General features: G+C 54.1%; 4 protein-coding genes across 6 annotated transcripts; 2 read left to right on the top strand and 2 right to left on the bottom strand.

Annotated features, from left to right (window-relative positions):
• The first annotated feature begins 344 nt into the window (after positions 1 to 344).
• CFB (complement factor B) lies at positions 345 to 6435 on the top strand. Of its 2 annotated transcripts, none has more exons than XM_046639224.1 (18): positions 345 to 542; positions 626 to 859; positions 1272 to 1457; positions 1597 to 1749; positions 1990 to 2091; positions 2196 to 2332; positions 2626 to 2764; positions 3097 to 3228; positions 3537 to 3638; positions 3733 to 3870; positions 4338 to 4435; positions 4573 to 4690; positions 4916 to 5069; positions 5177 to 5253; positions 5458 to 5570; positions 5669 to 5801; positions 5883 to 5932; positions 6226 to 6435. In XM_046639224.1, the coding sequence occupies exons 1-18, from the start codon at positions 479 to 481 to the stop codon at positions 6379 to 6381; spliced, it is 2286 nt and encodes a 761-aa protein (XP_046495180.1). In that variant the 5' UTR covers positions 345 to 478; the 3' UTR covers positions 6382 to 6435. The 2 variants fall into 2 exon arrangements, with proteins under 2 accessions (XP_046495180.1, XP_046495179.1); XM_046639223.1 differs by having other exon boundaries at positions 347 to 542; positions 1576 to 1749.
• Positions 6436 to 6579: 144 nt separating this feature from the next.
• NELFE (negative elongation factor complex member E) lies at positions 6580 to 12573 on the bottom strand. Its single transcript, XM_046639226.1, has 11 exons — positions 12439 to 12573; positions 11916 to 11998; positions 10452 to 10521; positions 10209 to 10354; positions 9641 to 9715; positions 9483 to 9520; positions 8953 to 9296; positions 8693 to 8837; positions 8476 to 8530; positions 8125 to 8227; positions 6580 to 6750 (listed from the first exon to the last, which is right to left on the bottom strand). The coding sequence occupies exons 2-11, from the start codon at positions 11988 to 11990 to the stop codon at positions 6653 to 6655; spliced, it is 1149 nt and encodes a 382-aa protein (XP_046495182.1). The 5' UTR covers positions 11991 to 11998; positions 12439 to 12573; the 3' UTR covers positions 6580 to 6652.
• A 29-nt stretch (positions 12574 to 12602) lies between these two features.
• SKIC2 (SKI2 subunit of superkiller complex) lies at positions 12603 to 22584 on the top strand. Of its 2 annotated transcripts, XM_046639221.1 has the most exons (28): positions 12603 to 12757; positions 12835 to 12938; positions 13607 to 13716; positions 13816 to 13933; positions 14025 to 14139; positions 14259 to 14333; positions 14607 to 14660; positions 14760 to 14950; positions 15112 to 15240; positions 15462 to 15607; positions 15984 to 16130; positions 16261 to 16345; positions 16542 to 16648; positions 16956 to 17102; positions 17176 to 17272; positions 17447 to 17659; positions 17742 to 17852; positions 18978 to 19208; positions 19601 to 19738; positions 19898 to 20035; positions 20175 to 20279; positions 20618 to 20765; positions 20861 to 20987; positions 21138 to 21348; positions 21501 to 21611; positions 21691 to 21909; positions 22098 to 22238; positions 22333 to 22584. In XM_046639221.1, exons 1-28 carry the CDS (start codon positions 12736 to 12738, stop codon positions 22531 to 22533), a joined length of 3741 nt encoding a protein of 1246 aa, XP_046495177.1. In that variant the 5' UTR covers positions 12603 to 12735; the 3' UTR covers positions 22534 to 22584. The 2 variants fall into 2 exon arrangements, with proteins under 2 accessions (XP_046495177.1, XP_046495178.1); XM_046639222.1 differs by lacking the exons at positions 21691 to 21909; positions 22098 to 22238; positions 22333 to 22584 and having other exon boundaries at positions 21445 to 21593.
• Positions 22585 to 22621: 37 nt separating this feature from the next.
• Positions 22622 to 24948, bottom strand: DXO (decapping exoribonuclease). The gene is made up of 7 exons (XM_046639225.1): positions 24739 to 24948; positions 24129 to 24490; positions 23717 to 23952; positions 23411 to 23630; positions 23152 to 23287; positions 22922 to 23016; positions 22622 to 22836 (listed from the first exon to the last, which is right to left on the bottom strand). The coding sequence occupies exons 2-7, from the start codon at positions 24482 to 24484 to the stop codon at positions 22686 to 22688; spliced, it is 1194 nt and encodes a 397-aa protein (XP_046495181.1). The 5' UTR covers positions 24485 to 24490; positions 24739 to 24948; the 3' UTR covers positions 22622 to 22685.
• Positions 24949 to 24952: the final 4 nt, after the last annotated feature.

Raw genomic sequence — 24952 nt, 5'->3', positions numbered from 1 at the left:
CCAGGAACTGCAGGAAGGCAGGTCAGAGACCCTGCTGGACAAACAGTGCCTGGACTCTGCTCCATAACAGAGTCAACAGGGGAGCAAGCTGGGGCCTTATTTCTGGTCGCTAAAACGGCAGTCTGAACTTATTGGGGAGGAACTGGGGCTGAGAGGAGGTGTTCAAGAGGAGAGTCCTGGAACTTGGGCAGCAAAGGGTGGGGCTTGTGCAGTTTCTATTTCTTTGACTGGCAGCTCAGTGGGGCTCTCCCACTTGGACATTCCGGAAAGTGATGTGGGTAGGGCAGGCGGGGTGAGCTGCAGGTGCCAGAACACACATTGCATAAAAGGCTGGAGGTTGTTGGGGGCAGGGGAGGGAGTGCAACCAGGCTCAGGTCTGGAGTTTCAGCTTGGATACTGAGCCAAGCAGACACTCAGCGCAAGCAGGATAGGCCATCTGCCCCCAGTCCCAGCTTCAATCCTGCCTTCTTCCATCATCATGGGGAGCAATCTCAGCCCCCAACTCTGCCTGGTACCCTTGGTCCTGGGCCTCTTGTTTGGAGGTAAGAAAGGGTCCCCACTGCTTCTGCCCCTAACATCTCTCCTTGGCCTTGTGAGCATGGGTTTCATCAGCCTTTCCCTTTAGGTGTGGGTGTGATGCCACTAGCTGTGGCCGAGCCCCAAGCCTCCTGCTCTCTGACGGGAGTAGAGATCAAAGGTGGCTCCTTCCAGCTTCTCAAGGAGGGCCAGGCTCTGGAGTACAAATGCCCCTCTGGCTTCTACCCGTACCCCATGCAAGTTCGCACCTGCAAATCCACGGGGTCCTGGAGCACCCTGAAGACCCAAGACCAAAAGATTGTCAAGAAGGCAGAATGCAGAGGTTGGAGGGCAGTGAGGGTGGGCATGGGCGAGCAGAGGGACGGAGCAGGTGGCAGCCAAGGTCCAGTTAGAGTTGTACTGATACTAGGCAGGCGGACAAGTTGGGCTGAGCAAGTAGGAGCTGTCCAGGGCTGGTGGTGGGAAGGAGGGAGGAGGAAGGGAGCTAACCTTTACTAAGCATTCACCCTGTGCCAGGCAGCCCTGGCAGTTAGCAGAACACTCAGAAATGGGGAGGGAGGAGAAGTGGGACTCCCCATAGGTTGAGGGGCTCTCCAGGGGTTGAGGGTAGACACTGCTTCTGTGGGACTGAGAAGACACTGTTTCTCAGTGACAGGGTCCCTGAGACCAGCAGGGATACCCTAAAGGGCAGCCCTTCCCTCTCAGTAACTTCTACTTTCCCCCCTCCCCCAAAGCAATTCGCTGCCCAAGACCACAGGACTTTGAGAATGGGGAGTACTGGCCCCGGGCTGCCTACTACAATTTGAGTGACGAGATCTCCTTTCACTGCTATGATGGTTACACTCTCCGCGGCTCTGCCAATCGCACCTGCCAAGAAAATGGTCGGTGGGATGGGCAAACAGCCATCTGCGATGATGGAGGTGAGAAGCATCCCCTCCCCTGACAACAGTACCCTCTCCCTGACTGTGCTGCAGCCTGAGGAACAGGCACCACAGCTCTTATGCTCTACCTTGCCCTCTGGGTCTCATGCCTTTGCAGCGGGGTACTGTCCCAATCCAGGCATCCCCCTTGGCACAAGGAAGGTGGGCAGCCAGTACCGCCTCGAAGACAGTGTCACCTACTACTGCAGCCGGGGGCTCACTCTGCGTGGCTCCCAGCGGCGAACATGCCAGGAAGGTGGCTCTTGGAGTGGAACGGAACCTTCATGCCAAGGTGACCCTTGATCCATGCCCTCAGGTCAGATCCTGCTCTCCCATCCTCAGGTCCCCACACCAGGGCACTGTCTTCTCCTCCTACCACAACTCAGCTCTTTCCTCACTTCTAAACCTCCCTGTAGAACTTCCTTGCTTTTGAGCCTTCCCACCCTGGAAACCCAGCATCCCCTGCCTGTCTCTCTGGTCACTGTGTCCCAGACCCTCCCAGATATTTGACCTGATTTTTTCTCTCTCCCAGACTCCTTTATGTATGACACCCCTGCAGAGGTGGCCGAAGCCTTTCTGTCTTCCCTGACAGAGACCATAGAAGGAGTTGAGGCTGAGGAGGGGCACAGCCCAGGTTTGAAGGCAGAGAGGGGAGGCGGGGCAGGGAATTGGGGCAGAATGGAGAAGGGGCAGGAGGACCATGTGTGCTGGAGCCTGAGTCTCTCTGGTGGCACCTAGGGGAACAACAGAAGAGGAAGATTGTCCTGGACCCCTCAGGCTCCATGAACATCTACATGGTGCTGGATGGATCAGACAGCATTGGGGCTCACAACTTCACAAGGGCCAAGAATTGTCTCAGAGACTTCATTGAGAAGGTGGAGCCCCCTCCCCTTGCATGTGGGGACCCTCAATGGCCCTCGCAGCCCTGCCAGTACTAGCTCCCTGGTGCTCCCAGCCCCTCTGAAAATCTCCAGGTCCTATCCTGTCCTCCTCCTCTTTTACTTGAAGCAGTTTCTTGACCTTTAACCCAGACTCCTCCATGAACCTCAGGGTAACCAGTTAGTCCTTGAGTCTCTTACTATAACCGTCCCTGTCCCAGCAAACCTGCTGAACTCTCCCACAGTATCCTACTCTCAATGCCACGACCCCTTGCTCCCCTCACCCACAGGTGGCAAGTTACGGGGTGAAGCCAAGATATGGTCTAGTGACATATGCCACGGTCCCCAAAGTTTTGATCAGAGTGTCCCAAGAAAGGAGCAGTGATGCAGACTGGGTCACAGAGAAGCTCAATGAAATCAGCTATGAAGGTTAGAGGTCAGGGAAGGGAATGGCAGGTCAACTTTTGGGTCAGAGAGGCCAGAAAGTTCAGGGGTGTTGTGGGGAGGGTGTAATGAGACCACATTTAGGAGCAGGGAGGACCACTTTGTAGCCTTTGGTTGGACAGAAGGGTCATGGGGGAATGGCGCTTAGTGGGAACCTGTTAGGGCTGAAAGGGTCACTTTGTGGTCAAAGGGAAGTCAGTGACATGAAGATCAACTTAACAAGTTGAAAGATGTGGGATCTCAGTTGCTGATAGGCCTCTGGGGTTCAAGGATGGCTTAAAAGACCGGTGAGGTGATAATCTTTTCCCTTTCCACAGATCACAAATTGAAGACAGGGACTAACACCAGGAAGGCCCTCCAGGCAGTATACAGCATGATGAGCTGGGAAGGGAACGCTCCCCCTGAAGGCTGGAACCGCACCCGCCATGTCATCCTCCTTATGACTGATGGTCAGAAGGGACCTGTCTCCTGCCCTAGACTCCCCACTCTTTCCTACCAGTGTGTGGCCCCTAACTCCACATGTAACACTAGACTCACTGTTGGGGTTCTGAGTGCTGCTCAGAGCCCCCACCATGTTGATCTTTCCTGTGAGCCTTTATAAGGAGGGACCCTTCTCCTTAGAGCTGTGATCTGTCACTTCCATCCCCTCCCCAACCTGCTTACCCAGCCATGTGTGTCACTACTTCTAGCCAATTTATCTCCCTTGACTCTCTTCCTTCTTTGCTTCCCCCTTTCACGGTCCCTGTCTCTTCTGCAGGCTTGCACAACATGGGTGGTGACCCAGTCCCTGTCATTCATGAGATCCGTGACTTGCTGGACATTGGCAGGGATCGCAAAAACCCAAGAGAGGATTATCTGGGTGAGTTTTATCTCCCAAGGCCCAGCACCCTGCTTTCTCAGCTCCCCCGCCCGCCACAGGGCCTAGGCCCTCACTCTCCCCTTTTCTCCCTCAGACATCTATGTGTTTGGGGTTGGGCCTCTGGTGAACCAAGAGAACATCAATGCTTTGGCTTCCAAGAAGGATGGAGAGCAACACGTGTTCAAAGTCAAGGACATGGAAAATCTGGAGGATGTCTTCTTTCAAATGCTTGGTAGGAAGATATCAGAAAAGTACAGGAGATGGTCAGGAAACTCAGCTCTCTCCAAGTCCCACAAAGTCACTCATCCTGTCTCCCCCTGAAGCTCTGGCAGTCTGGAAGTCCTTTCTCACTCCTCCTTCTCTATCTCAGTGTCACTATTCTTGTTTTCTGGCACTGACTACTTCCTGATCTAGAATCACAGAGCTCAGAATGATGTCAGAGATCTTTCTGAAGTCCCTCGTTTTACAGATGTGGAAATTGAGGCCAAGAGAGGTCAAGGGACAGCAAGCTAGTAAGAGTTGGGGCTCTATACCACAGGGGTTCCTTGCCCTTAATGTAAGGAAACAAATACCCCCACATTTCCTTTCCTCCTTATGGGCCTCTGCTCCCCACAGACACGTGGGTGTCCCTTTCCAAAAGGCTATTGCCATTTGGAAAGGAAGTGTCCCAGCTTCCAGCACATTCTCCCTCCTTGGCAGATGAAACCCGGACTCTGGGTCTGTGTGGCATGGTTTGGGAGCACAGGAAAGGTAATGACTACAACAAGCAACCGTGGCAGGCCAAGATCTCAGTCACTGTAAGCACAGTGTCTTTCTGGTGGGGACTTGTGGGAGGTGAGGTCAGGGTGAAATGGGGGCAGGGGAAGGGCAAAATGTTCATATCAGATGGTGGTGGTCATGAAAGTTGAGCTTTCCTCCTCTGTTCTGTTCCCAGCGCCCTTTGAAGGGACATGAGAACTGTATGGGGGCCGTGGTGTCTGAGTACTTTGTGCTGACAGCGGCACATTGTTTCACGGTAGATGACCAGAAACACTCAATCAAGGTCAACGTGGGTAAGGATGCAGCCGATCAATCCTGAAAGTTCCAGCCATGCCCTCTAGGCAACACCTCCCTCTTTCTCAAGATCCCACACTCCACCTGTCCTCAACACAGCCCCATCCCTTGCACCAGTTAGGGATGGGGAAGACTTGGAGTTAGGGATGACACAGGGCCAGAGCCAGGAGGCTGCCCACAGAAAAGTGAGTGGTCCAGAGGTGCCCACTCTCCTCCCACCCCAGGAGGGAACAAGAAGGACTTGGAGATAGCAGAGGTCCTATTTCACCCCAACTACAACATCAATGGGAAAAAAGCAGAAGGCATTTCTGAATTTTATGACTATGATGTGGCCCTGATCAAGCTCAAGGAGAAGCTAACGTATGGCCAGACTCTCAGGTGAGGCATCTGGATCTCCAAGGAGAAAAGGCTGGGAAGGTGCGGCTGGAAGACTGGGGCAGGCTCAGAGTTTGCCATCCCTGAGTTTCCCCATTTCTCCTTAACAGGCCCATCTGTCTCCCCTGCACTGAGGGAACAAATCAAGCTTTGAGGCTTCCATGGTCAACCACTTGCCAGCAACAGAGTAAGACATATTCAGGGAGAGTAGCACAAGGGTAAGATTCTGAGACAAGTGGGACATGAGAGGGAGCTGCAGGAGCAGATGAGCCCTGCCCAGTTCCTGGATCAGAGAAAGGGGTTGAAGGACATATGATGAGTAACAAAGGCAAAGGAGAGAATGCAGGGGGAGGGAGAGTGCTGAAATGATCCAGTCTGTCCATTTGTTCAGTGGAAGAACTGCTCCCTGCAAAGGATATCAAAGCTCTGTTTGTGTCTGAGTTGTCCAAGGAGGGGAAGAAGATGCTGGTTCGGAAGGAAGTCTACATCAAGAATGGGGAAAAGGTGAGGAATGTTGGATCCTAAGGAGGTCCTCTAGACCCCAATGGCTCATAAGCCAGCTTTATTCATTACCCTTCTCCATGCTCCCACCTCACCTACAGAAAGCCAGCTGTGAGAGAGATGCTCAATATGCCTCAGGCTATGACAAAGTCAAGGATATCTCTGCGGTGGTCACCCCCAGGTTCCTCTGCACTGGAGGGGTGAATCCCTACGCTGACCCCAACACCTGCAGAGGTGAGAGAAGGCTCTTTGGTTGTGCTGCAAGTTCCTGAGGCCCAAGAGTCTTTTTACCCTACAGCTTTTCCTACCCTGTAGGTGACTCTGGTGGCCCCCTGATTATTCACAAGAGGAGTCGCTTCATTCAGGTGAGTTTCCCCTTCCTACCTGTGGGGAGATGCCAAGTGGTCAGCATGGGGCTCAAAGCAGGAAAGCACAGTGCACGTGGCTGGAAAAGGGGGGTGAGAGCCTGCCTCATCTTAGGACTATTCCTTGAACTGGCTGGCTTAGGGCCATGTGTCCGGTCTAGAGAGAATAGGACTGAGCTGGATCCCTAGTCTAATTCTTCTAGGTCAGCTCATATGCAACGGAGTAGTTGTGCTTCCTAGGAGTAGGAAGGAATTCTACCAAATGATCCGTGGCATCCCCTCGCCCTCTCCAGGTTGGCGTGATCAGCTGGGGCGTAGTGGATGTCTGTAAAGACCAGAGGCGGCAGCTGCAGGTGCCTGCTCACGCTCGAGACTTTCACATCAACCTCTTCCAAGTGCTACCCTGGCTCAAGGAGAAACTCAAAGACGAGGGTCTGGGATTTCTATAAGGAGTTTCCTGCTGGCAAGGGACATGAGACCAAATTAAAACAGCTGCGACAATACCTGTGTTCAAGATCCTTTTGGGGTGAGGGAGTGGGGAACGTGCACTGGCCATGTTGTTACAACTAAGATCAAAATGAACAGCCGTTTTTAAAGGCTCGATCCCAATCCCAAGTGCTGAAAAACCAGAGGCTGAGGGAGATGGGTGAGCTTCCACCTCAGTGTTTTACTGAGACCAGCGTTGGGGCAGATGAGGCACACGGAATCCAGCTCCATTCCCTAGAAGCCATCCACAAGGTTCTCCTTGTAGACGTCATCACTGTAGACAATCTGGGTCCTCTTGTCCCGATGGCAACCCTTAGGGCTGTTCTGGACAGCTAGGAAAGGAAGAAAGGAGTAGTTGAGGTCTGAAGAAGAGTATTGGTGAGCCCCAAGGCCCAGAGTCTCACCAACTCAGTCCTGGCCTCTGGCCCTTGGAAGCTCAGTTTCTATGCTGCCCTCTGGTGGCTGGGATGGCCTCTCTCTCCCCTTAACCCCCTTGGGCCAGTGGCTGCCAACCCAGCGCCACTGGCAAGAAGCACACACCATTACCGTGGCACATGTGGATATTGTAATTAATGTTTTGTTCTTAGAAAAACCCAAAATGTCATTATTGACTCATGCAAATCATGTTAACCCACCGCTTTTAGTCAGTACGTCAAAAATTAAAAATGAGTAAAATCTCTGTAGCCCTTTGTTGACATGCTGGTCATTTCTGGTTCCTTCCTTTAGTCTGAAGGGCCACTCTTGCTCTGAACCCCTCATTCTGCCTACTCCTTTACCAGGAAAATCTATTTCAGGTAAAACAGTTTATTCACACTGAGAAATGCTACTCGCCCATCAGGAGAACTCTTGTGGGGTATAGCTTTGGCCCTAAGCATTCTTCCTCAAGCCCTGAGTTGTTCCTTCCTCTTCTTCTTTTCTCCCTACACCCGATGTGTAGCTCCCATCACCCCACCTTCAAGGATTCCATCCCTGCCACTCTGGGGCTGGAGTGAATCTCCTCCCACCAGCCCCCAGTCTCTTAGATCTTTGTACCTCGACCCTGCTGATAACTCCTTCTCCTCCAAGCTCCTTCTTGATCACTTCAGTGGCCCAGGCCCCTCTGACGCTGTGCCTAGCTCTCTGATCCCTCCTTTTGTCTCCTTTGCTGCACCCTCAACTTCAGCCTAACATGTCAGGAGGGCTGAGGATTGTGGGGCACGAGGAACACAGTCCTCCTCCGTAACATATTCCCTGAATATTCCCAAGTCCAATCCTGGGTCATTTTTTTCTCCAAATTCAGTCTCCCCTGATGATACTATCGTTTTGCAGCCATCCTGGGATGTAGATGACTCTAGGTTTTCATTCCTCACCTCACACCTAAGTACCAAATCCCTTATTTCAAATGCTTATTTTACAAAACCAACTATACCCCATCTCAAAACAAACAAGGCCACATGAGATGCTCATCTTTTTCACTAACCTGACTCTTGCATCCACTTTCTTCCCCATTCCAGTTATTGCCTTGGGAGTCGTTTTCAATCCTTTTCTCTCCTTCTTCAACTACCTCTAACTGACAGAGGGCCTGACAATTCTCCTTCCCATTCCCACAGCCTCCACACAAATCCAGATCTGTATCACCTCTAAGGAACCCAAGGACAGGCAAGCGGAACAAAAAGAGGGGGTGAGCTGCGGGGGACAGGATGAGGGAGAAAGAATCTCATTCTTACCAAGGGAGCCCCAGACAGACTTGCCAGTGGCGGCGTCGAGCATGGGTTGTTTGCGGGCAATGCTGACTTTGAGCTGTACGGACTCCACCTGGGTCCCGTTGAGCTGGAGAAGAAGAGGGGAAGGGGCAGAGGATGTGGGGGAACGTTACAGACAAGCCAAAGAAACATTTCCAGAAGTTGTCATCCTAGGAGTACACTGAGTAGGGATCTGAGAATTTAAGGTTTCCTGCATGAACAGGGAGACACCTTCTCTGTAAAGAGGAAATTATTTCCTCCTGGCTCTTGGTATTTTAAAGAGAATACATGAGAATAGCAAGAGGGACGGGAAGAACAGATCTGGGAAGTCCCAACCTCAGCAACGGCCTGATCTGCTGACTCCATCTTTTCATAGGTGACGAAGGCACAGCTGGGATGAGAGAAAACATGGTCAGTAGAGAGCCTACGGGCTCTTCTGGACCCACCCAAACCTACTACTAATAGGCCACTGGAGACAGGCTGGCTTCCTCCACCAGGTCTCACACCCCAGGTCCTCCCAGGACTTATCATTTTGCTCCACTGTCATTCTTACTTTCTGGGTGGGTCCATGGAGAGGTCAATGATGTTTCCAAAGGGAGAGAAGGCTCCCCGGAGGAGGGTGGGCGTCATGTCTTCTCCGTACACATACAGAGTATTCCCCTTCCGAGGGGCCCGGCGTTCAGGGAACGAGTCCGACCCTATGGGATCAGGACCCACAGTCACAAGATGTGCCCATCTCACCCTCCACTTGAAGGGTCCACCTTGGTAGGACCCTCTCTGAGGTCACTTTCCCCACCAGCCAAGATAACTCACTGCGGAAAGGGCCCTCTCGGTCTCGATCCCGATCCCTGTCTCGGTCCCGATCCCTGTCTCGGTCCCTGTCCCGGTCTCGATCTCGGTCTCTGTCCCGCTCCCGGTCTCGGTCCCGCTCCCGATCTCTGTCTCGATCCCGTTCTCGATCTCGGTCTCTGTCCCGGTTCCGCTCACGACTGCGGTCCCGGCTGCGGCTTCGGGGAGGGGAGGCTGAAGTGTGGGCACCACCACGTTCTTCATAGCCCCAGTCAAAGCTTCGAGGGGGGCCATCACCAGCCCCTGGGCCCTCTGCCTCTTCCCCATCTGGCCCCAGTTCCCGAAGTCGGTCACTGGAAGACACAAAGCTGGGGAGAGGCAGACAGTGAGGATCAAAGAGGGCCTTTACCTCATCTTCCCAGACCCCATGGAGATTCAACACTCCCTCCACAGCCCCGGCTCCTTCCACTCCAGCCCCAAACCTCCCAAGAACCCAATCAATCCCCACCCTCTGCCCCCAACAACTGGGACCCAGTCCTATATCCAACTCTAACCTCTCATACAAAGATTTCCTCTGGGGACGTCTGGATGACTGAAAAAGAGACCAAGGACATTTAAGATGGTTCCTAGTTGCTGGCATGTGGCCCAAAATGTGGGTCTCTCATCGTCCTCAGTCCCCAGCCCTCAGGGACAGAGCATCAGGAACCATTACCTCCTGCAGATCATCGTCAGCAGATATGCTCCTCTGGAACGGCTGGAAAGTGGGGACTGGCCCCTTCTCAGGGTCCTGGGAAGGAGGCAGAGATTTACCTCAGTGTGGGAGCAGGACGCTGCCTAACCATGAGACAAAAAGGCTCTTTCTTTCCTCACTCTCTTCTTGACACCCTCTGGCCTATCTTTTTTTTCCTTTGAATTCTTGTATGTTTCTTACTTGAGTATGTGGTTTTTACAAATAACCTAATATACTCAAAGTATTTAGCTTATCTGGACGTTTCTTGAACCTAATGACGTTTTCAGTCTGTTCAACTTCTTAGAGTAATACAATCCAAGAGCTCAAATAAATGGTGGGATAGAGCCACAGAATGTGTAAAACACAGAAGAACTTAGAAATCATCCTGTTTCTTCATTTTATAGATAAGAAATCTGAAACTCAGGATAGTACAGCAATTTGTCCATGACTGAATAGGTATTACTTTTCCCCTAAACCTACCTCCATTCCAACTTGGAGGGATGCCCTTTGAAGTCAAGGGTCCTCTGAACAATCCTTCGCTTGTGCTCACCTTTAACTTCCCCTCTAGGGTCCGAGAACGTTTGAAGCCCGAGTTCTTGGTCTCGGCCTTGATGGCACTGATGGCTCCTGACTTCACTAGCTGCTTTGCCTGCTCTGTTGCCGTGGCTGTGTCCACCACAGGCTGCTCTGACAGTGCTGGAGAGGCGAGGGAAAGAGGCACGTTGGCCAGGCTGTGACAGAGGCCAGCCCAGCACTGCCCACTTCCAGCTCATCTCCCTTCCCTGTCACTCACAGCGTTTGACGCCACCTTGGCTGGCTGTACTGCTGCTACTTTGTTTCTTCAGAGCCAGCAGTGCCTTTTTCTGGGAACAAGAGTGAGAAGAAAGGGGTCAGTGAGGGCCAGTCCCTGGCTAGGTCCTCTCCCAAGGCCCCTGGGCACATCACTCCAGGGGACACCTTTCTCAGAGAAAACAATGCAAATGGTGCCCTTCAGTGCTACAACGAAGCAGACCTGCTTCTCACATATGGTCCCCCAGATCATCTACAAAACCAGGGAAACCCAATCTATCCAAACCATGGTATCCAGAGGCTTTCCAGGGTCTGTTTTTGAATTTGAATACAAGGAATTCAATCATGGACCAGAGCCCCAGGATATAAGCTGCAAGTAAGTCTAAGTGTCTTTCTTGAGGATTTCGTCCATCCATCGCCTGTTTATTTAACAAGGACACACCATTACTTTGTAACAGGGATATGCAAAAATATGAGATGCAGTTCCTCCCCTCAAGAGGCTTACAATCTGAGAAATAAAATGAACAGACCAAATTGTCAATAATGATTGTAAGAAGTGCAGATGGCTTGCTGGTGAGAACAAGCAAGACTTTCTGATGCCAAGTGGCTATTAAACTGGGCCCTGGGTAGAATCTATACAACACAGATTGAGACAAAAGGGCATTTCAGACACAGAAAATAGAGTGGTAAAGAGGCAGCTAAGAAGGCTTTGGGAATGCAAGTTTTGGGACTAGTGACTGGTTCCATTCAATCAGAAAGGAACACCAAGTTAAGGCTTTGTTCTATGGACAATGCGATACCACTTATGGCTTTTGAGAAGAGGAAGGACAAAGTTCTGTGTTTTCTGTGGATGATTTTGACAGGAGTGAAGAAATCTGTCCAAAAAAACACTGAGAAACTTGTTGAGAGACCATTACAACAGTCTAGGTGAGCATCAGCAAAGACCTGACCTATGGAACACACAGGAAAACATAAATGGGAGAAATTACTTCAAAGGAAGAATCAAGAAGACTTGGCAAATGTTTGGCTATGCAAATCGTGGAGAAGTCAGAGATGAAATTCTGATTCCAAACACACAGGAGAACTGAATGTGGTCAGTCTTATTTGGAAGACCAAGAAAAGAACTAGAGTCAAATAGATAGGAAGAGGATAGCTTCAATTTTGGATAGCTGAAGATTATTAGTAAGACACTGGATGCAACTGGAAAAACCAAACTGGGGGATCACCAGGTCTTAGATGGTACAAGAAGCCATGGGAAAGAAAGACAACTCCATGGCAGACTGCACAGAAAAGAGAGAAGACACACACCAAGACTTGGGAAAAGCCCACCTCTGAAGCTCCGCTGAGAGGTGATATGTCTCCAGGTATGAGCTGGAAGAACCCCCCCCATCCCCTCACACTCACCCCAGGTGTTCTCAGAGTGCAGAGTCTGTGAAAGTTTGGGCTATGCCCACACACACTCCCTCACCTTTTTCTTGAGTTTGTTGAATTTCTTCTGCAGAGCCTCCTCCTCCTCGCTCAGTCCGGGGGGTATCACCAACATGGTGGCTCCTGGTTCAGGGGCAGGGCCCAAGACATCTTTCTCCACTGTTACCGCCCAGGGTTCACACGCCGTCCACACTGTACCCAGCCCCATCCCTCCAAGCCTGCCTACTCCTGTCTTTTGCCTCTCCCTACCCCTTGCTTGAACCAGACTGCCATCCAAGCCCCCGTTCATCGGGATCAACCAGCATTCCCTCCTCTCTTCAGAAATCACGGACACCAGCGCCTTGGGGCACCACGTGGCCCGGGAAGGGAGAAAAACCCGCTCCGTCGCCAAGACGATGGCACCAGACCCCCCTACCCGCGCTGGGGTTAGTATGGCAACCGCGGGGTCCGAACGGCAGAGACGGCAGTGGAACCCGCGCAGTGCTCTCAGAGCAACGAAAAGGGTAAGAAGAGAGAAGGAGCTCGCAGAAAAGGGGCGACGGGTGAGAAGGAGAAGGCCTTACCTGAGGGGGCGGCAACCGGGACCCCACAGTCTCGGGCGGCGCCCGCGCGGGCAGCGGATCGCGGGCTCAGAGCGATGACGTAGCCAGGGGCGGAGAACGCGGTAACCAAGGCCGCCCAGGAGTAGACTTCCGCCCGGCCTTCTACCAGCTCAGGTCAGCCCCTCAGTAGCACCGACCCAAGCCCCCGGTGGCCTGTGTGCCGGAAGTCGCCTCCACTTCCGCCCGTTCCGGGGCGGGGCTTACCCTACGGCTCCTAGCTGCACTTCCGGGCTGCCCGGCCGCTGCCGTGGCTCCAGAATGATGGAGACGGAGCGACTCGGTGAGGGGGAGGGGGTGGAATGAAGGAGTAGACAGGGACTGACCCTTGACCCCTGACCTCTGACCTTTCCCCCGTAGTGCTACCTCCCCCAGATCCCCTGGACCTACCCCTTCGGGCCGTGGAGCTGGGATGCACTGGGCGCTGGGAGCTGCTGAATGCGCCTGGGGCTCCAGAGAGCACCGTGAGTGACTTTGGACCTTAACCCTTAACCCGCATTGAGCTTAAAACCTCCTCCACCCTCCTCACAATAGGATCTAGCATAACCTCACTCTCCTATCTCTGGACACCTGTCATCCGGGCCTGGACTGGTGGTGGGCAGACCTCAGCCTAGTGGACCTGCTGTAGGTCAGAGCACATGTGAGGACACAGCAGGGCGCGCTAGGGATACCTTAGCTCTGAAAACTGCTCTTGCAAATGTGTTTTTTCCCCCTGGAGTTCCCTCATGCCTCCAAGCACCAGGGCACTTACTGGTGGCTGAGATGCTAGCCTTTGAGCCCCTGACTCTTCATCCTTAGGTCTGTGACCCCTTTTCCTAAAACTAGTGATCCTCAAATTTCAGTGTGCCTCATGATTAGTGGGGGAGCTTTTTAAAAATATAAAGTCTGAGGTCCAACCCTAGAGATTCTGAAATCCAAAATCCGAAATTATTATCCACCTTCCCAGGTAATTCAGTAGCATATAGTTTGTCCTGTAATGCAAGACAACCTTTGGAAAATATTGCTGCAGCCTGATGGTCCTGGTCTGTCCAGGACAGCTACCATTTCTGATCTAAACACGAATCCCATCACCTTCTCTTTTGTCTGTGTCTTACTCTCTTACCTGATGCCTCTCATCTTGCCCTTGTTCCAGCTTCCCCATGGCCTCCCTCCCTGTGCCCCAGATCTGCAGCAAGAGGCAGAGCAGTTGTTTCTGTCATCTCCAGCCTGGCTGCCTCTGCATGGTGTGGAGCACTCAGCCCGGTGAGGGGTCTGGAGGGGCCTGGACTGGGGAGATGGATCCCTGAAGAAAGCTGGGACAGAGGAGACAGAAGACCTTAAAATTACTTTCCTTCTCTCCAGAAAATGGCAGAGGAAGATGGATCCCTGGTCTCTCTTGTCCGCATTGGGAGCCCCAGTCCCCTCCGACTTACAGGCCCAAAGACACCCAACCACAGGCCAGATACTGGGCTACAAGGAGGTAAGAGGTCAGGGGCCACGAGAAGCAGCATTGGGAAAAAGGGGGTCAGAGGCAAGCTTAGTCTCACTGGAGCTCTGATCTCTTGCCTCAGGTCCTGCTGGAGAATACAAACTTGTCGGCTACGACCTCCTTGTCTCTTCGCCGGCCCCCAGGGCCCATCTCCCAGTCCCTGTGGGGGAATCCAACCCAGTACCCTTTCTGGCCAGGTGACTCTTATGGAAATGGGATGTTAGGAGAGGGAGCTCTCAGTCTCCAGGGAAGGGTTCCCCACCCATACCATATCACCACCACCCCCTGAATCCCTATTTGTCCAACCTCTTCCCAGGTGGAATGGATGAGCCCACCATAACAGATCTGAGCACTCGGGAGGAGGCCGAGGAGGAGATAGACTTTGAGAAAGGTGCGGTGGTGCCAGGATGGACCCTTGGGAGGTTGGGCCCTGAGGAAGAGGGGCCCAGGCCTGTCACTGGGCTGCTGCTAGCCCTTCCATGCCTTTGAGAAAATCAGGATTTGCTCTAACAACTTTATTGTTATCTTTTGGAAAACTGTCACAACAAATATCCCCATCTACAATGTCTGTGCCGCGAATGGCCTTCTTTAGGTTTGTGTAATGTAGGACTTGTACAACACTGTGCAGTAGCTCTGATTCTCTCTCTCTGTCCCTGTGCACCAGATCTTCTTACTGTTCCACCTGGCTTTAAGAAAGGTGTAGACTTTGCACCAAAAGGTGAGTTTTAGTTTGGAGATGGGGGTGTAGAAGTGGTGCTCTTCCCCTATAAAACAGAGATGGACATGACCAGGTCTCCCTTTTTGCCTTTCTCCTCAGATCACCGAGCTCCAGCTTCCGGGTTGCTCAGTCTCAGCCGTCTGCTGGAGCCCCTGGATTTGGGTGGGGGCGATGAGGATGAGACTGATGCAGTGGGACAGCCAGGAAGTCCCAGAGGGGACACTGTTTCAGCCCCTCCCTGCAGTGCTCCCCTGGCCCGAGCAAGCAGCTTGGAGGACCTGGTGTTGAAGGTTGGTGGTTTGGGGAGGTGAAGGAAGGAAAGAAGGGGCCTTGCCACAGAGAGGGTAGGCTTGGTTGGGTCTAAGGGGAAGACTGGAGCATCTTTTTGGAAGAGTGGTAATGGAGGGGTCTCTGGCTGTATCTTTATCACTCCTACCCACGACTTTTCCAGGAAGCGTCTACAGCTGTATCTCCCCCAGAGCCCCCCAAACCCCCGCCTCAGGAGCAGTGGGCCATTCCTGTGGATGTCACCTCCCCAGTTGGTGATTTCTACCGCCTCATTCCCCAGCCGGCCTTCCAGGTAGTGTGGCCCAGTCCTCACATGCTCCCTGACCTCTTCCCAGCCCACTTCCTTGCCTCCTCTCCCCACCAGAGGCCAGATGCCTTCCAGGCCAGTCTTGGACCTCAGTCTCAGCCTCACCTTGCCCTGGCCTTCTCCTCTCTGCCTTGCATGCCCCATGAGCCAGACACAGGAAGGCCTCTCTCCCTTCTTCAGCCCCCATCTATTTCTGTCTCCTACAGTGGGCATTTGAGCCAGATGTGTTTCAGAAACAGGCTATCCTGCACTTGGAACGGCACGACTCAGTCTTTGTTGCGGCTCACACATCTGCTGGGAAGACAGTTGTGGCTGAATATGCCATTGCCCTTGCCCAGAAACACATGACGCGGTACAGGTCCCTTCCCAGCCTCCCCTTCACCAGCCAGCCCTGTTTTCTCTTGCATCCTTTCTAAGTCTCGTCTCTTCCTCACCTCTCTACCTTGTCCTTTAGATGAGAGGTTTGGGGGAGAAATGGACAGAGGCCCAGACAGAAATGAGAAGGTGTGGGGAGAAAGATTAGAAGAATGACCTGCACTTGTATAGGAAGGGGTTGGGGGACAGAATTTTTCTGGGGTCGTTTCATGAAGGAGAATGTGAGGGCATTTTGGGCGAAGAAGCAGGGCATCAGAGCTCTGGGGCATGCTTTTGGGAGGGCTAAAAGTGGGAGAGGAGATAGTGGCCACGAATCTGTGGCGGGACTGGCTAACTTCATGCCCTCTCCCCAGCACCATCTACACGTCGCCTATCAAGGCTCTGAGCAACCAGAAGTTCCGAGACTTCCGAAACACATTTGCAGATGTGGGACTGCTCACTGGGGACGTGCAGCTGCACCCAGAGGCCTCCTGCCTCATCATGACGACAGAAATCCTTCGGTGAGAGATGGGCACTCAACATGGGTGGGTTTTTGGTCAAGAAGATGAGGCTTCTTTGGAGAGCATGTTAGCTGAGGAGAGGGTGGGGACAGGAACACTGGGGAGTCACCCTTCAGCTTCTTCTCTCCAGCTCCATGCTGTATAGCGGCTCAGATGTCATCCGGGACCTGGAGTGGGTCATCTTTGATGAGGTTCACTATATCAATGATGCTGAGGTAAGGGGCATGGGGTCCGTGGGGTCCCCAGATCCCAGCGGTCCTCTCCTGTGGGACTAGTTCAGCTCCCCTATTCCACACACCCTGGAACCTCACTGCTTCTTTGCCCCAAATGGAACCCTGTGCCCCTTCCCTAGGAGCAGAAGGGCAGCCCTTTCTGAGCTGCCCGTGACTTGTCTTCCCTCTGTGTGCCCAGCGTGGGGTCGTGTGGGAGGAGGTGCTCATCATGCTCCCTGACCATGTCTCCATCATCCTTCTGAGTGCTACTGTCCCCAATGCCCTTGAATTTGCTGACTGGATTGGGTGAGACATGCATCCTGGGGTGCCTGGGTGAAGGAGGCTGTAGTATTCTCTCGTTGAGGTTGGGGATGAAGACTACCACAGCAGGGAGAGTGGTCAGGCCTTGGGGGTGGGGAACATGTCTGACTGGCGGCTGTGAGATCCCACTTGGGCCAGATCCCTGTGCATGCTGAGAGATGGGATGATGGGGTCACCCTCCAGTCTGGCTCCTAGAAAAGACTGGGTGGAGCCAGAGAGGGCAAGGTGGTAGGGATATGGGTTCCTTCTCGAACTCCCACCCCTGACTTGCTGTCTTCTCCTCCCCACTCAGGCGACTGAAGCGTCGTCAGATCTATGTGATCAGCACTGTTGCTCGCCCCGTCCCCTTGGAGCATTATCTCTTCACGGGGAACAGCCCCAAGACCCAGGGGGAGCTCTTCCTATTGCTGGACTCCCGAGGTGCCTTCCACACAAAGGGGTAAGCCGGGGATGGGGCAGTCAGGGCTGGCTCAGCTGGGTGTGACTGTGATCGCTGCCCTCCCGTGCCCCAGGTACTACGCAGCTGTGGAGGCCAAGAAGGAGCGGATGAGCAAACACGCCCAGACCTTCGGGGCCAAGCAGCCTACGCATCAGGGGGGGCCTGCACAGGTGAGAACTGGCAGGCTTCGTACCTGCCACCACATGTTTCTCCCCTGTCCTTTCTTCCCTCGTGCCCCGGGGGTTTGGACTTGAGCTTTGAGTACTGCTCGATTTGACACTGCTTCACCTCCCCCTACTTTGGCCCCCACTGGTTCAGGGACTCAACCTCTGCCCCTTTCCCAGGACCGTGGGGTGTACCTGTCCCTCCTGGCCTCCCTCCGCACCCGTGCACAGCTGCCCGTGGTGGTTTTCACCTTCTCCCGGGGCCGCTGTGATGAGCAGGCCTCGGGCCTCACCTCCCTTGACCTCACCACAAGCTCAGAGAAGAGTGAGATTCACCTCTTCCTCCAGCGCTGCCTTGCTCGCCTCCGTGGCTCTGACCGCCAGCTGCCTCAGGTGTGGAGGGGGGACTTGGAGACTGGTGGGGATAGGGTGTTCCACGACATAGTCCCTGACCATGGGCCCTGGCCCCCTGCAGGTCCTGCACATGTCAGAGCTCCTGCATCGCGGCCTGGGTGTGCACCACAGTGGCATCCTGCCCATCCTCAAGGAGATCGTGGAGATGCTCTTCAGCCGTGGCCTGGTCAAGGTGCCCTCTTTGGTGGAGAGGGACTCACCAGTGCACTCAGTGCCCCCTTAGGGGCTGCCCAGAGGGTGGAGGGGCAGGGCTTAGGCAGGACAGTGCAGTGGTTAAGAACTTGGGCTCTGGATCCAGACTGCCTGGGTGTGAATCCCAGCTCCATTACTGTGTGACCTTGGGCACATTACTTAACCTTCCTCAACTTTAGGTTTCCCATCTTAAAATGGGGATGCATGAGACATGATCAGGCAGTATTTAGAAGAGAAACCCAAAAAGCTAGCAAGTACATGAAAAGTTAGTAGTCATCAGAAAAATGCAAATTGAAATACTCAAGAGATAGGACTTTATAGCTTCTAGATGGGTAAAATTTAGGAAACTGGTTAATGCCAAGTGTTGTCAAAGACACAGGAGACTGCAGGATTATAGGAAGCTTCATACAAGTGTAGCCAGTCTGGAGTACACCCTGGCACTCTTTAAAAAAATAAGTGTAACATACACTTTGACCCTAAATTCCATTCCTGGATATATGCCACAAAGAGGTTCTCACCCTGGTCCATGAGGGAACATGTCTGTTCTCTTGTTGGCTATAATCTTGTGGCAGGGTGTTGGTGGTTCCAAGGTGCCCTTCACTGGGAGAGCAGGTAGGTAAATGTAGGGGATACACTGCATGGAGTGTTCTGCAGCAGTTGGAAGCAAATAGATTAGATATAACCACAGGAGCAGGGATGGATGTCGAAAACACTCTGTGGAGGAAAAGAAGTAAAAAAACAGAAGAGATATAGAACTGCCTTTAATGTGAATTGTGAATTACACATGCACAAAACAAGACACATTTTGCAAGAATGGATTCACACAAGAAGATACTCCTTAAATACATCGGGATGGTTGACAGTTGGGGGATGGGAGTGAGATATGGGGGTAAAAGTAAAGAAACAGGTAGTTAAATAAATAAAATGAGGAAAATGATAGTAGCCACTCTATAGATTTGCCTTGAGAGTTAAATGAGATCCTGCGAGTTGACCTCTGAGACCATGCCTGGTGCCTACTTAGCATTGGCTACAAAGTAAGATGTGGTTGGCCAGGGCGGGTGTCTGCGTATAGCCTCTTTGCTGATCCTCTCTTACCCTGTCCCAGGTCTTGTTTGCCACAGAGACCTTCGCCATGGGTGTAAATATGCCGGCCCGAACGGTGGTGTTTGACTCCATGCGCAAGCACGATGGCTCCACCTTCCGGGACCTGCTCCCTGGGGAGTACGTGCAGATGGCAGGCCGGGCGGGCCGGAGGGGCCTGGACCCGACAGGCACTGTCATCCTGCTCTGCAAGGGCCGCGTGCCTGAAATGGCAGACCTGCACCGCATGATGATGGTGAGTGTGTGTGGGGGGTTGGGTTGGGCATGAGGCCAGCAAGGAGGGCCCTGGCTCTGGGGACCTACTGGATTCCCTCTCTTCCACCGCTCTTCCCCTCTCCGTTTTTTTCTTTTGCCTGGGAGATGCCAAGGTAGGACTGAGCAAATCCAAGGATGAGATCGAATCTCATCTCCTCTAGTCTTTTTCCACTGTGATTATGGAGCTAGATGGGATCTTTGATAGTCTAGTTAGTTTCACCCCTTATTTTGCAGAAGAGGTGAACAGTTTGTCTAGTCCCTTGGTTGCAGAGCTGGGACTGGATCTGCTGGGAGTAGAGACAGTCTCACGAGGGCTGGCTGGGGAACAGCCAGGCCCTGCCTGATCTCACCGACGTCTCTGACCCGGCCCAGGGGAAGCCATCCCAGCTGCAGTCCCAGTTCCGCCTCACGTACACCATGATCCTCAACCTGCTGCGGGTGGATGCCCTCAGGGTGGAGGACATGATGAAGAGGAGCTTCTCTGAGTTTCCATCCCGAAAGGACAGCAAGGTGGGGAGGCTGGAGTGACCAGTATACTGGGCAGGAGTTTGGACAAGGGAAGCCAGGTTGGGAAGAGGTGGGCATCTAGAGGCCAGGGGGGTGAAGGCGGGGGCGTAGCAGACTGGGCCTGTAGACTGTTATTTCACATCTCCCCTGGCTTCTGTTCAGGCCCATGAACAGGCTCTCGCTGAACTGACCAAGAGGCTGGGGGCCTTGGAGGAGCCTGACACTACTGGCCAACTGGTTGACCTGCCTGAGTATTACAACTGGGGAGAGGAACTGACAGAGACCCGAGGCCTGATCCAGGTGAGTGTATGTGAGTACTGGGGGAGTGACAGAGGAGGAGAGGAAGAGAATGTGACCCTCTGGGTACTCTTGAACTTAGTCCCAGTGCCCCTGTGACGCTTCCTCCCTTATCCCCTTCGTGCACATCCCTGTTCTTCAGCGACGCATCATAGATTCTGTGAATGGGCTGAAATCTCTCTCAGTTGGAAGGGTGGTTGTTGTGAAGAATCAGGAGCATCACAACGCATTGGGTGTGATCCTGCAGGTGAGGGCGATGGGAATTTGGACCTGGAGGGAGGCAGGGAGGGAGGGAGGAAGGAAGGAGCGAGTCCTATCTCCGGCTTCCCCACTTGCCTAGGGGCAGTTTGCAGTCCCCACAGTGCTCTTATTTTCCCCTCTTGCCCTCTTTTCCTTCCCATCATTGCCACTTCATGCTCACCCTCTTGTTCCCACCCCCCATCCCTGAAGTCTGCTCTCATTGCTTGACTTGGTTATCCCTGGTGGGTTGTTCATGATCCTTGCCTGAGGGTGGGATCGGATCTGGTCTCTACCTTTGATGTCCACTCCTTACATCACCCTGGCCTGGCTCCCCACCTCCCCTAGGTCTCCTCGAACTCCACCAGCAGAGTATTCACAACGCTGGTCTTATGTGATAAGCCCATGTCTGAGGACCCACAGCAGAAGGGGCCAGCCTCCCCTGATGTGCCCTACCCGGATGACCTCGTGGGATTCAAGCTGTTCCTGCCTGAAGGTGACAGTGGGGCAGATGTCTGGCTTCCTGACAGGAGTGCAGGTGTGATGCCTGGGTCCACGGTGAGATCTCACCCGGCTCTCCCCTTTTCACAGGACCCTGTGACCACACTGTGGCCAAGCTCCAGCCAGGAGATGTGGCTGCCATCACCACCAAGGTGCTCCGGGTGAACGGGGAGAAGATCTTGGAGGACTTCAGCAAGAGACAGCAACCGAAATTCAAGTCAGAGATGCTGGGGAGGCCCTTATCCTGGGGAGGGACCATGTAATGGGGGGTAGGGAGGTGTGGTTGGGGAAACTCCCCTGGTCTGAGGGGGGGCTCTTATGGAAGAGAAGCCTCTGCCACAGGTCTCAAGACCTGCTCCTTCCTCAGGAAGGAGCCTCCCTTGGCAGCTGTGACCACTGCTGTCCAGGAACTGCTGCGTCTGGCGCAGGCCTACCCAGCAGGACCGCCTACCCTCGACCCTGTCAACGACCTGCAGCTCAAAGATGTGTCAGTGGTAGAGGGGGGTCTCCGGGCCCGGAAGCTAGAGGAGCTGATCCGGGGGGCTCAGTGTGTGCACAGCCCCCGTTTCCCTGCCCAGGTAGGTCCCTGGATACCAGCTCCCAAGCTAGGAGGGGGGCTTTTCCTTTCTGGTCCCCTGTAGACTGGCTGCTCCCATCTTAGCCCTTGTCCTCAGTGCGCCCCTGCTGAAGGCGAGATGGCTAACATGCTCTTGCCGGTGGCACTCTGCAGTACCTGAAGCTGCGGGAGCGAATGCAGATACAGAAGGAGATGGAGCGGCTGAGCTTCCTGCTGTCGGATCAGTCACTGCTGCTGCTCCCTGAGTACCACCAGCGAGTAGAGGTGGGAGGGATGGGTTGGGGCCTGGGGCGAAGTGAGGGAGAAGACAGCAGACTCCCAACACCCACTATCTTTCTTCCAGGTGCTCCGAACCCTGGGTTATGTAGATGACGCGGGCACCGTGAAGCTGGCAGGGCGGGTGGCTTGTGCCATGAGCAGCCATGAGCTGCTCCTCACTGAGCTCATGTTCGACAATGCCCTGAGTGCCCTGCGGCCCGAGGAGATTGCAGCCCTACTCTCTGGCCTGGTGTGCCAGAGCTCTGGGGACCCTGGGGATCAGCTTCCAAGTACCCTCAAACAGGTATGGGACACCCACCCATCTCTCCCTCCCTTGGCTGCAACATTCCCAATCCCCACCCCCAGGTATTCCCCAAGTGACCTCCAGCCCTGTAAGTGCCCCTAAGAGCTGGAATGGTTTCTTCCTTGATCTGGGCCTCCCTCGTCCTGGAACGGGAAGGCAGGTCTTAACTTCTCCTTCCCCATCTGCAGGGAGTGGAACGTGTCCGGGCTGTGGCCAAGAGGATTGGTGAAGTCCAAGTGGCCTGTGGCCTGAACCAGACAGTGGAGGAATTTGTGGGGGAGCTGAATTTTGGGCTGGTTGAGGTTGTATATGAGTGGGCCCGGGGCATGGTAAGTAACTGGGGTTTGGGGGTTTGCGGACAGCTGGTTGGAGAGAGGCTGCCCAGGCCTACCACATTCAGTCCACACCCTGCTTCCCCCACAGCCCTTCTCCGAGTTGGCAGGGCTCTCAGGGACCCCCGAAGGCCTGGTGGTCCGCTGCATCCAGCGCCTGGCTGAGATGTGTCGCTCACTGCGGGGGGCAGCCCGCCTGGTAGGTGAGCCTGTGCTAGGTGCCAAGATGGAGACAGCAGCTACCCTGCTACGGAGGGACATTGTCTTTGCGGCCAGCCTCTACACTCAGTGAATGAGCCCTGTGTGAAAATGTAATAATAAAACAGCAAACCACCTGTGTGTACTTAGGCAGTATGACTCAGCTCAAAAGACACAGCAGGGAGAACCACCTAAAAATATGCCTTTATCTGTGCACACAGAGACGGGACCAGCCCCTCTGAAGCATCAGTCCTTGGGGGAGGGTGTCTTGGGGGGTGATGGGAGGTCCTGGGTCATGGCTTCCACATACCACATGGGCAGGAAGGCATAGGGTGCATCTTGATGTACAGACACTGTGACTGGGCCACCAGGCTCCCAGGAGAAGAGGTGGACGAGCCTAGGGGGCAGAATGAGTCATGAGCTGAGGGCTGGAGGCCAAGCTTTGGGGACCCAGAGGGGAGGTGCACAGCTGAATGCCTCACCTGGGGTCATCCTGGACAACTGTGTTCTGGGCAAAGCTAAGGAAGGTGGCACAGAAGTTCATGCACACGGAGGGATTCCAGCCGTCACGGTCATTCTGGAGAGGACAGAGGAGGAGGCAGAAGACTAGCAAAGAGGGTGAGGGGGGGAGAACGGGAAGGTGGACTGCAGCCCTGGACCTGTGGTCTTGGTGCAGGGGATACAGGTGGGAGCTGCAACACCACTGCCTTACCCTGACATGTTCAAACATCTCCATGGTAGGAAAGGTCTTGAGAGAACAGACGAAACCCTCTGGGTTACGGAAGCCAGCGACGACATTTGGGACCCCTGGGAGGAAAGACTGAGCCCACCATTTCAGGAGCTTGTGTCTGTCAAGAAAGGCAAGGGGTCAATGGGACCCCTCCTCCACCCTCCAGCCTCATCCTCTTCCCCCAAGTCCCTTTCCCAGCTATCAATTCTGGGTTCTTGCCCTGCCCACCCCCATCCTGAACCTGTAGAAGCTCCTCCATTGGCCAGGGCTGTGCATCTCCTTGGAGGTCTTGAGCTCCACATAGCAGGTGGGGGGCTGTGTGGATGGGGCCTGGGGGTCTCTGCAGTCTACCTCCCCTGAGAAGAGCAGAGGATGGTTTCCCAGGCGGCTGCGCAGCACAGAGCAGAAGGCCACGTTGGTGTTAACTTCCCCAGAGGGGTCTGGGGAGCCTCCAGGTTTGTCTGCACAAGGAGAGAAGCAGTGGCAAGGGTGGGGGCTCAATCTCCGGGGAAAGGAGAGGGGGCTACAGAGCAGGGGCAACTCTCACCTGCACACATGTACTGCTCAAACTTATACCCCATGTACATAAGCTCCCGGAGGAGGGGTGGCCGGGCAAGCCTCTGAACCCGAGCAGCCGGTGTCTCTACCTCGCTCAGGTACAGTGTCCCCTGGAACCTGGAGGCTGCCAGCTGCCAGCCGTCCTGCCGCTCATATGGTGTAGTCAGCAATTTTGTCAGGTGCCCCCGCCACGTCACTATGGCCCCTGCCAGCCAGCCTGGACCCCTGAGAAGGAGGAGTTAAGAGACTGAAGGTCTGACACAAGCATTAGCTCAGATGGCTCCCCCAAAGAATAACCCAAGTTCCTTCTAAGGACTGATTCTCACTCCAGCTCTGGCTCTCCCAATTTTAGAGGATAGGTGCAGGTCTCTAGATCTACTTGTGTGCTATGCTTTGCTCACCCCTCCAGCTGGCCTCGGTGCTCCAGGAGCCAGCGTAGCAGGTGGTCCAGCCCCTCTTGGAGCTCCTCGTCCCGGGGCTGGTATCGATCAGGGTATCCATCTCTAAGGTCAAAGTTGGGGCCTTGACCATTGGTGGGGGGTGGGCTGTAGTAGCGCAAGGCTCGAGCATCTCCATGGTACTGGCGTTGTGCATCCAGGGAGAAGCAGCCCAGTTCGGAAGGGCGCCGATAGAAAGGAAAGGGCCCAGAGTAGAGGGCAGGGTCTGTGGGCAGTGAGGGTGCTGAGCGGGGGAGTTTGTTCCGAGGCTCAGCTACCTCTATCTTCCCAGCTCCTCTCTTGGTCCCTCTGGGCTCCATGAAGTCCTGAGGGGGTGGGTGGAAAGTTCCATTTTACAGAGGAGGTCTGGAGAACGGGGACTCCGGGTCAGGACTCAGTGAGCCTCCTGAAGGCCAAGCTCTGGCCTTGCAACATGCAGGTCCTAGCCCCTCAAACACAACCACGGCCTGGTGCACATCCCGCCTTTTCCTTTGACCTATACCCCCACCTCCAGATCCTCCAAGCGCAGCGAGGTTAAGAAGCATGTTTGGGCTCAGTTCAAGGATCTGGTTACCTCAAAGCCAGCCAACTTCGACTTCCACCTCCGCAGAGCTATGACGTCATGGCAGATGGGTCAGAAGTCGAAGAGGGATGCCAAAGTGGTTCTCCGCTCTGGATGACGCAATCATGCAGCGACGTGGGGTGGGCAAACACCTCAGGGGCGGGGGAGAGGCCGCGCTCTGCGCCAGATTGATCAACGTGGCTACCGGCGTCCCTCCGCCCCGCCC

This window comes from Equus quagga, chromosome 15, assembly GCF_021613505.1.
Source record: "Equus quagga isolate Etosha38 chromosome 15, UCLA_HA_Equagga_1.0, whole genome shotgun sequence".
Taxonomy (NCBI): Eukaryota; Metazoa; Chordata; class Mammalia; order Perissodactyla; family Equidae; genus Equus; species Equus quagga.
This window is presented reverse-complemented; position numbering and strand designations above follow the sequence as displayed.

What these genes read in the sequence shown, in the direction of transcription:
- NELFE (XM_046639226.1), bottom strand. Translation starts at nt 11,990, where the DNA reads ATGTTGGTGATACCCCCCGGACTGAGCGAGGAGGAGGAGGCTCTGCAG. An exon ending in TCAACAAACTCAAGAAAAAG is followed by an intron (nt 10,522 to 11,915) that starts GTGAGGGAGTGT and finishes TCTTGTTCCCAG; the next exon opens with AAAAAGGCACTGCTGGCTCT. An exon ending in CCCTAGAGGGGAAGTTAAAG is followed by an intron (nt 9,716 to 10,208) that starts GTGAGCACAAGC and finishes CCTCCTTCCCAG; the next exon opens with GACCCTGAGAAGGGGCCAGT.
- CFB (XM_046639223.1), top strand. Translation starts at nt 479, where the DNA reads ATGGGGAGCAATCTCAGCCCCCAACTCTGCCTGGTACCCTTGGTCCTG. An exon ending in TCAGAGACTTCATTGAGAAG is followed by an intron (nt 2,333 to 2,625) that starts GTGGAGCCCCCT and finishes CCTCACCCACAG; the next exon opens with GTGGCAAGTTACGGGGTGAA. An exon ending in AGGCCAAGATCTCAGTCACT is followed by an intron (nt 4,436 to 4,572) that starts GTAAGCACAGTG and finishes TTCTGTTCCCAG; the next exon opens with CGCCCTTTGAAGGGACATGA.
- DXO (XM_046639225.1), bottom strand. Translation starts at nt 24,484, where the DNA reads ATGGAGCCCAGAGGGACCAAGAGAGGAGCTGGGAAGATAGAGGTAGCT. An exon ending in CACCGAGGCCAGCTGGAGGG is followed by an intron (nt 23,953 to 24,128) that starts GTGAGCAAAGCA and finishes CCTCCTTCTCAG; the next exon opens with GGGTCCAGGCTGGCTGGCAG. An exon ending in CAATGGAGGAGCTTCTACAG is followed by an intron (nt 23,288 to 23,410) that starts GTTCAGGATGGG and finishes CTTTCTTGACAG; the next exon opens with ACACAAGCTCCTGAAATGGT.
- SKIC2 (XM_046639221.1), top strand. Translation starts at nt 12,736, where the DNA reads ATGATGGAGACGGAGCGACTCG. An exon ending in CATCCCGAAAGGACAGCAAG is followed by an intron (nt 19,739 to 19,897) that starts GTGGGGAGGCTG and finishes GCTTCTGTTCAG; the next exon opens with GCCCATGAACAGGCTCTCGC. An exon ending in ATGAGTGGGCCCGGGGCATG is followed by an intron (nt 22,239 to 22,332) that starts GTAAGTAACTGG and finishes CTTCCCCCACAG; the next exon opens with CCCTTCTCCGAGTTGGCAGG.